General features: G+C 40.2%; 1 protein-coding gene and 1 pseudogene across 12 annotated transcripts in view; both read right to left on the bottom strand.

Annotated features, from left to right (window-relative positions):
- Positions 1-17,919, bottom strand: part of Fam149b1 (family with sequence similarity 149 member B1) — a 46,725-nt gene that overhangs the window by 14,504 nt on the left and 14,302 nt on the right. For all 12 annotated transcript variants that reach the window (XM_038309625.1, XM_038309632.1, XM_038309631.1 and 9 more), the window contains one exon: positions 11,728-11,915. In XM_038309625.1, coding sequence (XP_038165553.1) covers positions 11,728-11,915 — 188 coding nt within the window. The remainder of the gene's footprint in view (positions 1-11,727; positions 11,916-17,919) is intronic.
- On the bottom strand, positions 4,993-6,184 carry LOC119799772 (annotated as a pseudogene).

Raw genomic sequence — 17,919 nt, 5'->3', positions numbered from 1 at the left:
CACAAGTCAGAGTCTCAGAAATCCAACCACGGTTATTACACAAAGCACCCTAAGAAAGGCATGGCAATTCTCTGCTTGCCAGTCTGTTAACAAAAGACCTATGTCTCAAAACTTATCTCGCTGGACACTGTGCCCTCCACCCTCTGTCATGGACTTAGTCCTGTAACCTTGGACCCTTGTGTTGCCATGGTAAACAGCTCAGCTCCTTATCACTTGCTCTAGAAATGTGCTTTTGACCAATGAGAGGCAACTCTTGTAATTTATTTATCACTTCAAGGCTTCTGGGAGAAAGAGAGTTTTTAAGCTACAGAGAAGCTAGGAAGAATTAGATGAAGGACAGGAGAATTAGAATAGAAACAGAAAAATAAAAAAAAACTGGCATAAGAAATATGGATCACCCTCAGATCCCTAGCCTTCGCTGGCTATAGATTTCTTTCTGGACCCTGAGAGAGCATTGGGGCTGGCCCTCAAAAACCTCTCGTTAGAACTCATGCTACCTGAGAGAGTGTACATAGGTAAAGTCATATTAGAAAAATTTGGGGGGAGATGTCACTAACATTGGCATAGTTTATCACATGACCCACCAATTCTATGCAAGTATATATCCAGTATAAATGTTCCCCCAAAGACACATGGAGATGATCCTAATAGCACTCTACGCAGAAAAACATACGCTACCCAAATAGTCATCAGCAGTAGATATAACAAATACTATACAGCAACAAAAAAGAAAAACTGTTATAAGCAAATATAGTAATCTAAAAGTTGAAAGAAAACATGCAGAAGGGTGTATAACCCATTCTTATAATTTTTTTGAGACAGGGTTCACTTTCTATCTACAGCTGGCCTTGAATTCACAGAGATCTTCCTGTCTTCACTTCCTAACTACTGAGAGTGAAGGTGTGCACCACCATACTCAGGCTGCGGAAGCTACAAGACATTGGCTTTCAACACAATGGATAATAGATAATAAAAGAGTAAATCCTGGAGATATAAACTAATGAGACATGCTTTGCAATTACCTAAGTTTGTTTCCAAGATCAAAGACTCAAAGACAGGAAACTATCAACTCAAAATGAAGAGAGCATCAGTAAGCAAAACCAAAATCAGGAACAGGTTCCCAAGCTATTCTACATCCCTCCTTTTTGTCAGATATTACTGTGTGGCCAGGGTTGGTCCTGAACTCAGAATTCTCTTACCTCAGCCTAGAGTGTTGGCATTGCAGGTGTGTGATTAAATGCCTAGCACTACTCCCCTTTTTCACAACACTAAATGGAAGCATTGAAGTATCAAGATCATAGAGTGGATAAATAGTGTATTTAACATCACAGCAGAGATTGATGATATTGCCAGGTGGTGGTGGTGCACGCCTCTAATTCCAGCACTTGGGAGGCAGAGGCAGGTGGATTTCTGTGATTTTGAGGCCAGCCTGGTCTACAGAGCAAATTCCAGAGCTACCCAGAGAAACCCTGTCTTGAAACAAACAAACAAACAAACAAACAAACAAAAAAGAAAATGAAATAAAAAGGAAAAAAGAAGAAATATAAATCAAGATTGGAGTTTTTTAAAAATAATACATTTATCAATATAGATTTAAGCATGGATACTAAGCAGGAGAGGAGACAGAGGCTATTACAGACAGACAGACATGAGAAAAGCATAGTTGTACACATACCCAGGGAGGTATGAGTTTCTCGGAGAGGATGACCTAAGAAAAAGTTCTTTAAAGCCCAAGTTATCTGAAGGCTCCATGATGCGACAAACCCATTTCTGAGTAACCAGCATGTGAAGAAACAAACACATGTGAAGAAAAAACATGGTTGAAAACTCCAAACGAAGCTTCCTGGGTCCGCAGAGACAGAAAACCCAGCTGCCTCCAACCAGAAAAAACAGGAAGAAAACTACAGCAAAGTCATCATCAATTGCTTGAAACCAGCAATAAGAAGAAAATATTGCATGTAGCTGGAGGCTGGGTGTGGTGACATGTGTCCTTAATCCCAGGTCCAGGGAGATGGACATGTAGATCTCTGTGAGTTTGAGGCCAGCCTTGTCTATAAGGATGGTTCTAGGCCAGAAGTGAAAAACATAGATTGGGACAAAATGGCATCAGGCTTCTTGTTAGAAATAACACAAAGGAGAGGACCAGAGACAACATATTTAAAAGGAGAGGACCAGAGACAACATCTTCAAAGTACTTGGAGGTAAACTGTTGATAGAATAGAGAAAAATTGCCGGGCGGTGGTGGCGCACGCCTTTAATCCCAGCACTCGGGAGGCAGAGGCAGGCGGATCTCTGTGAGTTCGAGACCAGCCTGGTCTACAAGAGCTAGTTCCAGGACAGGCTCCAAAGCCACAGAGAAACCCTGTCTCGAAAAACCAAAAAAAAAAACCAAAAAAAAAAAAAGAATAGAGAAAAATTTAAATACAAATTAACTAGCAGAAATGTGTACAAAGAATTAAAAAAATACTTTTCAAGGGGCTGGAGAGATGACTCAGAGGTTAAGAATACTGGCTGCTCTTCTAGGGGTCCTGAGTTCAATTACCAGCAACTACATAGTAGCTCACAACCATCTATATTGAGATCTAGTATCCTCTTCTGGCCTGCAGGCATACATTCAAGCAGAACACTGTATATATAATAAATAAATCAATCTTTAAAAACATACTTTTCACAGATTCAAGGCAATGCCCAGCAAAATCCCAGCAAAATTCTTCAAATGGTACTCAACTTCATATGGAAAAGCAAAAAGCCCAGTATAGCCAAAACAATCCTGTAAATAAAAGAACTTCTGGAGGCATCATAATCCCTGACTTCAAACTCTACAACAAAGCTACAGTACTGAAAACAGCCTGGTATTGGCATAAGAACAGACAGGAGGACCAATGGAACCCAATAGAAAACCCGGATATCAATCCACACATCTTTGAACACCTCATTTTTGACAAGGAAGCAAAAAATATCAAATGGAAAAAAGAAAGCATATTTAACAAGTGGTGCTAGCATAACTGGACATCAACATGTAGAAGAATGAAAATAGACCCATATCTATCACCATGCACAAAACTCAAGTCCAAATGAATCAAAGACCTCAACAGAAAGCCAGCCACTCTGAACCTTTTAGAAGAGAAAGTGAGAAGTACACTTGGACGCATTGGCACAGGGAACCACTTCCTAAATAGAACCCCAGCAGCACAGACACTGAGAGAAACAATTAATAAATGGGACCTCTTGAAACTGAAAAACTTCTATAAAGCAAAGGACACGGTCAACAAGACAAAACAACAGCCTACAGAATGGGAAAAGATCTCCACTAACCCCACATCAGACAGAGGTCTGATCTCCAAAATATACAAAGAACTCAAGAAATTGGTCACCAAAAGAACACATAATCCAATAAAAAATGGAATATAGATCTAAATAGAGAACTCTCAACAGAAGAATCTAAAATGGCTGAAAGACACTTAAGGAAATGTTCAACATCCTTAGTCATCAGAGAAATGCAAATCAAAACAATTCTGAGATTCCATCTTACACCTGTAAGAATGGCCAAGATCAAAAACACTGATGACAACTTATGCTGGAGAGGTTGTGGGGAAAAGGGAACACTTCTGCATTACTGGTGGGAATGCAAGCTGGCACAACCCCTTTGGATGTCAGTGTGGCGATTTCTCTGAAAATTAGGAAACCACCTTCCTCAAGAGTCAGTAATACCACTTTTGGGTATATAGCCAAAGGATGCCACAAGGACATGTGCGCAACTATGTTCATAGCAGCTTTGTTTGTCATTGCCAGACCCTTGAAACAACCTAAATGCCCCTTGACTGAAGAATGAATAAGAAAAATATGGTACGTTTACACAATGGAGTACTACATAACAGAAAAAAATAACGACAGCTTGAATTTTGCAGGCAAATGGATGGAGATAGAAAACATTATTTTGAGTGAAGTAACACAGACACAGAAAGACAATTATCACATATACTCATTATAGGTGTTTTTTAAACATAAAGCAAAGAAAGCCAGCCTAGAAACCACAATCCCAGAGAATTTAGACATCAATGAGGACACTAAGAGAGACTTACATAGATCTAATCTACATGGGAAGTAGAAAGTAGAAAAAGACAAGATCTCCTGAGTAAATTGGGAGCATGGGGACTTTAGGAGAGGGTTGAAGGGGGGAGGGGAGAGGCAAGGAGGGAAGCAGAGAAAAATGTAGAGCTCAATAAATATCAATTTTAAAAAAAGAAAGCCATGTGAGAGATAAAAAAACCCCACATAATCTTTAGGCTAGACTTTTAAAGATTATATTAATTTTTTATTTTATGTGTTTATTAAGTGTTTGCCTATATTTCTGTGTGTGCACCACATGCATGCAGTACTCATGGAGGCCAGAAGATGGCATCATATCTTCTGGAACTAGAGTTACAGATGATTTTCAACCGCCCACCCTGTCGCTACTGGGGCCTGAATTCTTTGTAACAGCAGCAAAGGTTCTTAGCCACTTAACTTAACCTTCCCAGCCACAGGCTATAGTTTTGGGAATGAGGTAAGCCTCATAACGCACTTTAAAGTGTATGTCATTCTCACCGCACTCAGTGCTGTGCAATCATCACCACAGTGTCATTCCAGAAAATTCCCACCACTCCAAGTCTTCTTCCATCCACTGGCAACTGTTAAATTACTTTGTGTCTGTTTTTGGTTTTGTTTACTTGGGATATTTTATATAAATTAAATAATACATAATTCTGTAAGTGGCCTTCTGTGTCTGTCTCCATTTGGTATATTTTCAAGGTTTGTCCATGTTGTAATAATGGTTCAGTAATTAATTTTTTTATGGATAAATAGTATTCTACTGTATGGTGTATTAGTCTGTCAGGGCTGCTTTAATAAAATAACAGGTGGGTGGCATACACAACACTTACTTTCTCACAGTTCTAGATGCCACCAGGGCTGACCTCTCAGATTTCTCTTTCTGGCTTATGGATGGCCACCTACTTTACTGTGTTCTCACTCAGCCTCTTCTCTGTGTATGCATAGAAAGAGAAAGAGCTCTGGTGTTTCTTCACCTTTTTAGAAGAAATCTACTAGTTCAGGGGGCTGGTACCTCCCTAAATGCTCCCAAAACATATCAAGGATTATAGTTTCAACACAGGAGTTTTAGAGTACACACAATTTATTTCATACATAACACACACACACACACACATCAAATTTGTGTTTCCACTTTGGGTCTATTTCTGATACTACTACTATAACCACACATGTTTACACATGTGTAAACTCTTTTCTGTAATCTTGGTAATGTATATACTTTGTAGAGGAGTTTCTGTGTTATATGGTAATTTTGTTTAACATTTTAGGAACTTTCCACAATGGCTGTACATCTTACATTTGCACCAGTAATTCATGAGGGTTCCAGTTTCTGCAAACCCTTCCCATTTGTTGTCTCTCAAAAATAGGATCCACACTTTAGTAACCCCCTTCACACACACACACACACACACACACACACACACACACACACACACACACACCCCTTAGTAGGCATGAAACAGCATCTCTCTCTCTCTCTTTAACCTGAATTCCCCTAATGATGAGTTGCTGCACACCACCTTCTCATGTGACTTTTGACCATTTATAGATCTTCTTTGGAGAAATATCTGTTGAAGGCATTTGCTCAGTTTTAAAAACTGGGTTGTGTCCTTTCTTTATTAAATTGTAGTTCTTTATCTCCTCTGGTATATGACAATTATTTTTTTTTGAAGGCAGTTCTCCAACTTTGAGATTCAGTAGGTTAGTTCTCATCCACACTCACTGTCTGTAGATTTTTGAAAGTGGTAACAGACACGTAAGTCACCAATGTGTAGAGCTTGTTTGGTGAGTCCTCATCCTCATTACATTTTGTGGACAAACGTACCCAGATATGGTATGGAACGTTCCCTATTCCTTTGGCACAGACAGCTTTATTGAGCTTGGTATCAATCCGCACATCTGGAGTCCCCATCTCCTTCATGACAAATTTCCAGATTTCTTTGAGTGCCCTAGGGGCATGCTTCTGGAAGCCCATGCCATGGATGCACTTGTGAATGTTGATGGTGTTTTCTCGGGTCACCACCTCGTTTATGGCAGAACGGCCCTTCTAGCCACCCTTCTATGCGGGAGCCATTCTACCGGTCCCAAGCTGGAAAGGTGGTTATAATTATTTTGACCTGTGTGTGGTCTTTCACAATCTAGAGAATGTCTCTTGATGCACAAACTTATAAATTTTGATGAAACCCAACTTAGTTTTTTGTTATGCATGCTTTTGATGTCCTAAGAATTCACTGTTAAATCCAAAGTCATAATATCTATTATATGATTTCTTTTGAGATTTCATAATTTTCACTCAAATTTAGTGTTTTATTTTTAAAACATTTTATTTAAAATGTTTACATTTATCATTTATTGGTATGTGTGCAGATGTACATGTGCCATCATGTGCATGTGGAACTCAGAGGACAACTTGTTAGATTTGGTTCTTTCCTCTTTCTATAGGGTCTCTATAGGGTCTCTATAGGGTCTGAGTACTCTATACGGTCTGATGGGCAAGCACCCATAGCCACTGAGCTCTCACTGGCCTGTTTCATCCACTTTTGAGTTGACTCTTGTAGGTGAGATGTCAGGGTCCAACTTCACTTTTGTCTGTGTGGAAATCCATTTACTCTAGCCACATTTGTTGGCAAGATGTCACCTGACTGACTAATCTTGGCTGCCCTGCTGAAATTGACCTACACTGATGTATCTGTCCTTTGCTAGTCTTAATCAAAGCAGTATTTTAAGAGTTTTCAAATCAGGAAGTTATCTAGTTTCGTTCTTTTCAATGCTGTTTTAACTTTGAGGGACCTTGCAGTTCCAGACTTTTAGGATCCGCCTGCCCATTTCTACAAAACATGCAGTTGAATTCCCATTTTGTCCTTTTTTCTTTTGTAGACTTTGCCCTGTACTATGTTCTCCATGATTGTATCCCCAGCTCAGGCAGGTGAAATCTTGATAGGGGCTGCACTGATCATACAGATCTACTCGGAAGTACTGTCACCTCAGCAGCATGTCTTCCAGTCCATGTCATGCAGGCTGTCTTTCCTGTGTCTCTTCATTTAGGTTGTGGTCTTCTGTAAGCTCATATGGTCTTTGTAGTTTTCGGCACACGTCTCTCATTTCTAGAGTTAATTTTATTCCTAAACATTTTTAATAGAATAGGAAGCTGGCAGTATAAAAGGAAGAGGAGGATAATTAAAGACATGAAAATATTTATCTTTATGTATCCATGTATAAAGTGCATGTAGGGTCGTGGGGTCTAGAAGAGGGTGTCAGATTCCCTAAACTGGAGCTGCAGAGGTTGTTAGCTGCCATGTGGGTGCTGGAAATCAAACCCAGGTCCTCACTGGAAGAACAGCCACTGTTGGTAACCACTGAGCCATCTTTCCAGTCCACTTCAGTCCAGTTCAGTCATTTGATGTTATTATAAATGAACTGTTCCTTAATTGTTTTTGACTGGCTGACTTTGAAAAATAAAGCTGCCATGAAAATCACAGCCACAAGGAATAGATACTTCTGAGCATACACAAAAGGAAAACTGGACCCTTTCCTAGCTTAGCCTCCATATTAAAAAGCCAGCACTGGCCAATACCTTGACCTCAGTCTTGTGAGACCCTAAACAAAAGACTTGCTAAGTTATTCTAGGCCTTCTGACTCACAAATGTGTGAGACAACAGTATTATTTAAAGCTGCGAGGTCTGGAATAATTTGAGTGCTAAAGAAAAACATATAATTTGTAACAAAATACTTCTATAATCTCTATCTATCTATCTATCTATCTATCTATCTATCTATCTATCTATCTATCTAACTCAGTCATTTTAGTATTGGGGATTTGCCTAGAGAAATGAAAATATTTACCTCTAAATTCTTGTACATTAGTGTTTGTAAGAGCTATAGTGAAAAGCATTTGAAATGTCCATTAATACATGAATTGATAAAATGTGGTTTCATGAAATAATATCCAGAAATAAAAGGAATTACAGATATAAAAAGTGAAATGGATAAATCTAAAGTCATTATGCTCATGTGGAAGAATCGGACAGAGCAAATGACCTGGTTCCTGTCACTGCAGATCGTTAACATTAGAGGATGTTGGTGTAAATGGAAGTAGACCATATGTGCTCTGTCTTAGTGTTCTATTGCTGTGAAGAGACACCATGACCACAGCAACTCTTACAATGGAAAACATTTAATTGGGGCTGGCTTACAGGTACAGAGGTTTAGTCCATTATTGTCATAGTGGGAAACATGGAAGTGTGTGGGCAGATACAGTGCTGGAGAGGAGGCATCAGGAAGAAAGTGTGATACTGAGCCTGGCTTGAGCTTTTGAAATCCCAAATCCCATGCCCAGTGCCACACTTCCTCTAACACGGCCACATTTACTTCAACAAGACCACATATCCTAATCCTTTCAAAGAATGTCACCTCCTATGAGCCTATAGGGTTCATTTTCATTCAGTCACCACAATCACTCTCTGGCCCTCTTAGGCTTGTAGCCATATTCATAATACAAAACTACATTCAGTTCTACTTCTAAAGCCCCTACTCTCTTCACGTTATTCATAGGTCAAAGTCTCTGATACTCATGGCAAGGAAACTATTATACCTTGTAAAGTCAAAATGAAAAGGCAGATCACATAATTCCAGCATATAATGGCACATAATATATATCACCATTCCAAAAGGGAGGAAAGGGAGCACAGTGAGGAAATACTGGACCAAAGCAAGACTAAAACCAGCTGGGCAAACTCCAAACTCTGCATCTCTGTGTCTGATGTCAAACTGCTCTTCAGATCTCCAATGCCTTTCAGTTTTGTTGACTGCAACACACTTCTCTCTTTTGGGCTGGTTCCACTCCCTGTTAGCAGCTCTCTTCAGCAGGTATCCCATGGCTTTGGCATCTCCAACATCTTGGAATCTCCAAGGCAATCCGGGATTCTCCTTCACAGCTTCATGCAATGGCTTCTCCAGGCCTCCATTCATGGACACCCCTGGCACATGCCCAGCCTCAGCAGCTTTTCTTAGTCATTCCTTGACTCTAAGGCCAGAACCATTTGGCCTAAGCTGCTAAATTCTGCTGCTTGTTGGAACTGGAACATGGCCTCCTCATTCAAATTCATTTTCACCAGCTTTCTATTACTGATGGTTTCCTTCACTGCGGGCTGTGCTAGAACTCACTCTGTAGACCAGGCTGGCCTGAACTAGAGATCTATCTGTGTCTGCCTCCGAAGTGCTGGGGTGGCCACACCATCAGCCGCTCTAAGCTTCTCTTCCATCCCTTTTCACAAACTGAAAGCTTAGCTAGGTAGAGTCTTGTCCAGAGTCACCACTCCCTTATTCCACTTAGCAGCAGGCTTTTCTTTAATCTTTTTACACTTCCTGGAGCTCCTTTTCTTCTCAAACTGTACATTTTGTATTTTTCCTTGCTCAGCTTGCTCCTTTTCATGATAGATCTGTATAAGTGTGGCCAATGATAACCACGCAACACAGTCAATACTAGGCAGTCTGGAAATCTCTACCAAAGCTGTTAATCCATTAAACTTTTCTTTTTTTTTAGACAAGTGCAGAAAGCAGCCAAATACATTCTTTACCAAAATTTCTTCTCCTCTGAAACCTCTTGAGCCAGGCCCCCACAGTTCAAATCACCCTCAGCTCCACTGTCTTCCATGTTCCTACTAGTATGGCCCATTAAGGCAACTCTTTTTTTTTTTTTTTTTTTGGTTTCTTGAGACAAAGGTTTGTTTGTGTAACAGTCCTGGCTGAAACTCATTTTTATAGACCAGGCTGGTGCTGAATTCACAGAAACCTGTCTCCCTCTGCCTCCCAAGTGCTGGGATTAAAGGCATGTGCCAGCACTGCCTGGCCCACAGCAACTATTATAAAGAAAAACATTTAATTGGGGCTGACATACAGGTTTAGAGGTTTAGTCCATTACTGTCAAGGCAGGAAACAATGGCAGTGTGTGGGCAGGCATGGTGCTGGAGAAGTAGCTGAGACTTCTACATCTGGATCAGTAGGCAACAGGAAGAAAGTGTGACACCGGGCCTGGCTTGAGCATCTGAAACCTCAAAGTCCACCCCCAGAAATACATTTCCTCCAACAAGGCCACATGTCCTAATCCTTTCAATCCTTTCAAACAGTACCACTCCCTAGGAGCCTCGGGGCCACCACACTTCATCTGGCTTCTCTCAGCAGAAGCATCTTTGGCAAAGGATGTGACATATAACGACAGCATGGAGGGCCTGTAAAGGGCATGAACTTGTGGGAGTGATGAGTGTTCACTGTACTGACCATGTACATAGAACGGAACTTACCAACTGTACACCTGATGTGAAGTATCTGTTTGTTAATTATTCTTCACTGACACTAAGAAGCATATGCCACTCACATGGTTTCTCACAGCTGGAGGAGAAAGTACAAGCTCTGTACTCGTCTGATGACCACAGATGAGGCCTCATTACTGCTCCACCCATTCTCAGATATTTACTAAGTTCTCTGCTAGTTTCCGTCCACAACACCAACGTTAATCAGACTCACTCTGATATAACATAAAGAACATATTTGGTCTCTACTTAGTATCTGGCACAGAGCTCCTAAAACCCTTGGAACCTTCAAAGCAACAGTGCCTTTCTGCATTCTGAGAAGAGGGCTGGTGGTTGGGAGAATCTGAATAATTTCAGGAGGGGAGCCAGCAGGAGGGTTAACCGCCAGGGGGAACAACATGTAGTCAGGTTTGGAACTTTTAGCCATACTCCCCTGACTTTTGTGAAGAGAGGGTCTGAGGATGAGCTGATTATTTAATCATGCTTACAACCAATTATTTACATGCTTATACAATGTGGACTTTATAAGAATCCGAACAAATGTCTTCTTCAGAAGAGCTTCCCGACTACTCACTTGAGGGTGCTCAGAGGGTGGCGAGGATACACCCTTCCCTCCTCCAACATTGTCTTATGCATCTCTTATTTGGCTATTCATCTACATCCTTTGTAGTATTTTTTCTAGGCCAGCAAGCCTGATTTCTCCCTGAGTCCTGTGCACCATTCTAGCAGATTAATCAAACCTAAGGAAGGAGACTCATTAGTTCTAATTTTTGGGTAGAAGTACAGATCACAGCATGAAGCTTCAATGTGTTGTGTGAGGTATAAAGTGGGAGAGGCTGTGAAACTGCCTCTTGTGGGATCTAAAGCCATCTTCTAGGTAGTGTGAGAATTCAACCATAACACACTCACATGGTGTGTGAGAATCTATTAAGTATGTGTGGAATACTCCTACAAACTTGGTTTCAGAAGTGTTGTGGTGTGTGTGTAAAGATAGGAAAATACTGGTTTCTGCTATCTCTCTTACCCAGGTACTGCACTAATAAAGCATATAGCCTAGATTTTGTAGAGCCAGACCTGGTAGCAAAGCCCCAGAATATCAGTTGAGAGGTTGAAGCAAGAGGATCACAAGTCCAAGGCCTGTCTTGAGTGACTCTGTCTCAAAATTAAACAATAAAAAAAGGCCGTCTTGTAACCTGGTGTTAATGTTGGCCTGGCACACTTAGGGGTCCTAGGTTTAGCCAGCACCAAAGACACACACAAAGAGACTGACTGGGATTTGTAAATCATAAATAATTATTTTTCACATTGGTTTCATTAGGATCCTTACCAGAAGCAAATCCCTCCCAGTGACTACGTGTCAACTGCTCCATACAGCCCACAACCTTGCTCCACACGCTGTCAAAAACATAAGCAAGGACATCCTCTTTCATGCAGTAAAATGGAGCAATGGGAGGGTACCCTAATTTCTGTTTCTCTGTAGCTGCTTCTGATTTGTTTCCATGAAATCCCTCTTCCCTGGAATAGAAGCAAGAGGGAAAGATTTCATGATTATTCTTCCCTGAGCCCCACCATTGTCCTTTATACTCAGAAATGTGCATGGTGTACCCGCTCTACCCTCCTCTTCACCCAGCACCTGCAGCTGCCAGTTCTCAGTAGAAGAGACTAGTTCCTTCTTTTATCAGCACCCTGTCCTAGTGCCCCACAAAGGAAAGGTGGGAATGAAATAGACTGGAAGTCCTCTATGTTCTTCTGGAAACTCCATGCCTACAACCAGGAACTCCCAATAAGTCAAGCCCATCTGCTTCTCTACGGGGAATACCAATAGTCTGGGGCTGCGGAGGGGCAGCTGACAGTGTGCTCATTTACCATAGACCAGTGGTTCTCAACCTGTGGCTCAAGCTGCATGTCAGATATTACATTACAATTCATAACAGTACCAAAATTACTCATGAAGTAGCAACAAGATAATTTTATTTTGTTTTGTTTTTTCAAGACAGGGTTTCTCTGTGGAATTCTGGCTGTCCTGGAACTCACTCTGTAGACCAGGTTGGCTTGAGCTCACAGATATCCTCCTATCTCTGCTTTCTGAGTGTTGGGATTAGAGGTGTGCGCCACCACCACCTGATGCAACCAAATAATTTTATTGTTGGGGGTCACCACAACATGAGAAACTGTATTACAAGGTCATGGCATTGAGAAGGTTGAGAACTGCTGCCATAGAATAGAACAAAGCAAATTCAGGAAGTGACTGAGGAATGGAAGAAATATTCTACGTTTCTACAGGAGATTGCCCTCAGGCAGAGGTCCCCAAAACAAAACAGGCAGGAAAGAGGTCATGTAGAGCAGCTACCAGAGGAAGAACGAGCTTAGCAGTAGTAGGAACTAAGAGGATCAGATGATTGTGCTGAACTGTATTTACTTTCTATCATTTTTAAATGTTATTTTTGAGGTAGGATTTTGCTATGTAGCCCTGAATGGGTAGAAGTCACTATGTAGACCAGGTGTGATCACACTTGCTCCCACCCCCCAAATGCTGCAACTATAGGCATGTGCCATTATTTGGTGAAAAATTAAAATGTATAGGACTCATAATGAAAAGGATGTCTCCTATATCTCTTGATTCCTGGTCCCCATCACCAAAAACAAATAGTCTATACTGTTCCAGAGAAATAATTACATTGCGTGTTACACTGTAGCCCATGTTTTATTACCAGTGCATCTGCAACTGTCCTATCAACACATATCACAGCTTGTCTCTTAGAGAACAGCTGGAGGATTCCAGCAGCTGCACCACATGTATCCAACTAGCCAGGCTTCTGACTATGGTAGGTACTGTAATTGTTATACCGTATTTCATTTTATGGGTGATTACATCTGTAGAATAGATTCCTGTAAATACAATTAGTGAGGTAAAGGGCATCTACTCTGCAATTTGAAAGATAAGGTCCACCACTCTCTCAAGAGGCTCTACAGTCCAACAGTAAAGAAGAAACCCTTCACAATTGCCTTGAGGTCCTCTCAAACTGATGGGAGATCACAACATCTCATTATGGTTGACATTTTATCTCTAATGTAAAAAGGTTGAATTCAAATATTTAAAGTGTTTGTTCTGGGGCTGGAGAGATGGCTCAGAGGTTAAGAACACTGGCTGCTCTTTCAGAGGCCCTGAGTTCAATTCCCAGAAACCACAAGGTGGTTTACTGCCATCTATGAGATCTGGTGCCCTCTTCTGGCGGGCAGGCATACATGCAGGCAGAACACTATACATAATAAATAAATAAATTAAAAAAATAAAATGTTTGTTCTGCTCATAATAACTTTCTGTTCATGTTCTTTTCCTGTTTAATCCTTAGTCTTTTCCTCATTGATATATACATTAAAAAATTAATTCTATAAATGTGGTACAGATATTTTTGCCTAGTTTTATTGACTTTGTATTTCTTGTTCCTATGCAGAAATGCCATCTAACATCATAATTTAAGAACTTCTCATATGACTTGTAGATTCTGTATTAGGGTTTAAAAATGCTTTTGAGATGTAACGTGGTGACACGCTTTTAATTCCAGCACTTAAAAAAAGAACAAAACAAAAAAATTAAAAATCTTTCATATCTGCTTTCTAAACCTACATGATTTGGTCTGTCATGTGCAAATTTTTATGTGTGAAATTTAAGTTTACTTTTTATAGAAAGAGTAAGTTAGGAATGTTACTTTTTCCTGGTTTTTCTACTTTTACAAAGTCATCTGCTTAAGTTATCACATATACTCATTTCCTGTGGGCATTTTCATTTATTTGTGACCTTCGATATTTTCAGTTTAACTGGAGTTTCCAGTCATGCAGGATCAAATGCTCTACAACTGAGCTACAACACAGCTTTCAACTTTTGATTCTGAAGCAGTGTTCCACCAGGTTGTATAGGCTATCCTGATCTCACTTTGGTTTTTTTTTTTTTTTTTTTTTTTTGGTTTTTCGAGACAGGGTTTCTCTGTAGCTTTGGAGCCTGTCCTGGAACTAGCTCTTGTAGACCAGGCTGGTCTCGAACTCACAGAGATCCGCCTGCTTCTGCCTCCCGAGTGCTGGGATTAAAGGCGTGCGCCACCACCGCCCGGCCCTGATCTCACTTTGTAGCCAACACTGGCTTTCAACTTGTGAGTCTCCTTGCCTCAGCCTCCTGAATAACTGTGATTATAGGCTTGTCCAGTAGGTCCAGCTTTAGTTAGGAACATCCTAAAGGCCCAACTACTCAGTTACTTTACAAGAAGATATTTTGGTAGTATCTGTAATATGTCTGCCTTTTGAAATCTTGCCCATATTGCCTGAAAATTCACTGTGTTTACTTTAATCGGAAAAAGGGAAAGGTGCCCGGGTAGCACACGTCAGCCATTTGTACCACATTTTATATTATTTCAGTCAACTTCATTCTTCACAACTTAAGATGAAGGACCAAAGGGGAGGGCTTCTGATCTGAGAAAAAACAAAAGACAGAAGAAGTAGATGACAAAGGCTAGGGAAAGAGGAGTCTCTAAAAAAATCAAAAGCCAGAGAATCCTAGGACAGAGAGAGCCGGAGGAAACAAGCTCCACCTGGAGCAGAAGCCAGGAGCAAATTCAGCCCTGGGAGCCAACCCAGTCCTGGGACACTGGCAGACCAGGAGTGAGCCAACTACTTGACTCAGAGTCTGCAACCTCCACTGGAACCAGAGTGGGACTGAACCAGTTACCTAAGACACAGAAAGAATAAGCTCCATCAGGAGCAGAAGCCAGGAGCAAACCCAGTCCCGGGACACAGGTGGATCAGGATTGACCCAGCAACCAGATCCAGAGTCAGCGATCTCTACTAAAACAGGTCCAACTCCAAGCCAGGGACATCTGCAAGAGGAGATCTAGATCAAGATTTACAGAAACAGATCAAAGCCAGAAGCTTAGGCCAAAGTAGGCCTGAGACAGCAAACTCCAAGGGAGCAGACCAAAGCACAGGAGCACTGAGCTATAACCAACGTAACTAGAACTGTGACACTGACTGTACCACGAGGAACAACCATCTGAGCTTTGGATTCACTGGTACTTAGAAGATTATTCAACAGAATCTCAGACAGCCCCAACCACACCTATTAGAGGAAAAGATGAGTAGAAAAGGTAAGATCACACGCTACACCACAAAGAGTAACACCAGTAAAACCTAAAGACCTTACAAAAGTAAGACCTGAACAACCAAATATGGATGAACCAGAAGAAAATTATCCAAAAAATAACCTCAAGAGAATGTTGGAAATTCTTAAAGATGAAATGAGAAATTACCTTAAAGAAATGGAGGAAAAAACAAACAAAAAATTGGAAGATATCAGCAAATCACTTAAAGAAAACCAAGAAAAAGAACTCAAACATATAAAAGAAACTATTTAGGACTTGAAAACTGAGATAGAAAAAATAAAGAAAACACAAGCCGAAGGAATTATAGAAACATAAATCATGGGGCTGGAGAGATGGCGCAGCGGTTAAGAGCACCGGCTGCTCTTCCAGAGGTCCTGAGTTCAATTCCCAGCACCCACATGGTGGCTCATGACCATCTACAACGGGATCTGATACCCTCATCTGACACGCAAGTGTACATGCGGAGTACTCATACATAAAAATTAATAAAGTTTTAAAAAAAACATAAATCATGAGAAGAAGAACAGGAACCACAAATGCAAGTATAAACAACAGAATGCAAGAAATGGAAGAGAGAATCTCAAGCGCTGAAGATACAATAGAGGAAATAAACTCATCAGTTAAAGAAAACATAAAATCTAACAAAAGCTTAACCCAAAATATCCATGAGATATGGGACAACATAAAAAGGCCAAATCTTAGAATAGGTATAGAAGTAGAAGAACTTCAACTCAAAGGCACAGAAACTTTAACAAAATCACAGAAGAAAACTTTCCCTACCTAAAGAAAGATATGCCTATGAAGATACAAGAAGCTTACAGAACACCAAATAGACTGGATCCAAAAGTAAGTCCTCTCACCACATAATAATCAAAACACTAACAATACAGAGTAAAGAAAGAATATTAAGAGCTGCAAAGGAAAAAGGCCAAGTAACATATAAAGGTAGACCTATCAGAATTACACCTGACTTCTCAGTGGAGACAATGAAAACCAAAAGGTCATGGTCAAGCATTATGCAGACATTAAGAGACCACAGATGCCAGCCCAGACTACTATACCCAGCAAAACTGTTGATCACCATAGAAGGACAAAAAAAGATAATCCATGACAAATCTAGATTTCACCAATACCTAGCCACTAACTCAGCCCTACACAAAATATTAGAAGGAAAACTCCAACCCAAGGAAGATGCCTACACCAACAAAAACACAGAGAATTGATGATCTCATCACAGCAAATCCCAAAGAAGAAAAAAAAACACACAAATTAACATCACCAACGATGAAAACTAAGTTAACAGGAGATAGCAATCACTGGTCATTAATATACCTTAATGTAAATGGACTCAACTCACCCATAAAAAGGCACAGGCTAACAGACTGGATATGAAAACAGAATCCATCCCTCTTTTGCATACAAGAAACATATCTCAACCTCAAAGACAGACATTGTCTCAGAGTAAAAGGTTGGGAAAAAATATACCAATCAAATGAACCTAAGAAACAAGCGGGTGTAGCTAACCTGATATCTAACAAAATAGACTTCAAGCTAAAATCAGTCAAAAGAGACAAAGAAGGACATTTCATATTAGTCACATGAAAAATCCATCAAGAGGAAATCTCAATATTGAACATCTATGTCACAAATACAAGGGCACCCTCATATGTAAAAGAAACACTTCTAAAGCTTAAATCATACATTAAACCCCACACACTAATCGTGGGAGACTTCAACACACCCTTCTCACCACTGGACAGGTCAATCAGACAAAAAATGAACAGAGAAATAAGAGAACTAACAGATGTTATGACTCAAATGGACATAACAGACATCTATAGAATATTCCATCCAAACAGAAAAGAATAAACCTTCTTCTCAGCACCTCATGGAACCATCTCAAAAATTGACCACATACTCGGTAACAAAACAAATCTCAACAAATACAAAAAAATTGGAATAACCCAATGTACCTTATCAGATCACCATGCTTTAAAACTAGAAGTCAACAGCCATACCAATTCCAGAAAACCTACAAACACATGGAAATTAAACAATGCTCACCTGAATCATCAATGGGTCAAGGAAGAAATAAAGGGAGAAATAAAGACTTCCTAAAATTAAATGAAAATGACCATACAACATACCCAAATTTATGGGATACAATGAAAGCAGTGTTAAGAGGTAAGTTCACAGCACTAAACGCCTACATAAAGAAGCTGGAAAAATCCCACACTAGTGAATTAACAGAACATTTGAAAACTTTAGAACAAAAAGAAGCAAACTCACTTAAGAGAACTAGATGGCAGGAAATAATCAAAATGAGAGCTGAAATCAACAAAATAGAAACAAAGAAAACAATACAAAGA

The sequence above is a fragment of the Arvicola amphibius genome, chromosome 13 (assembly GCF_903992535.2).
Source record: "Arvicola amphibius chromosome 13, mArvAmp1.2, whole genome shotgun sequence".
NCBI classification, from domain to species: Eukaryota; Metazoa; Chordata; class Mammalia; order Rodentia; family Cricetidae; genus Arvicola; species Arvicola amphibius.
This window is presented reverse-complemented; position numbering and strand designations above follow the sequence as displayed.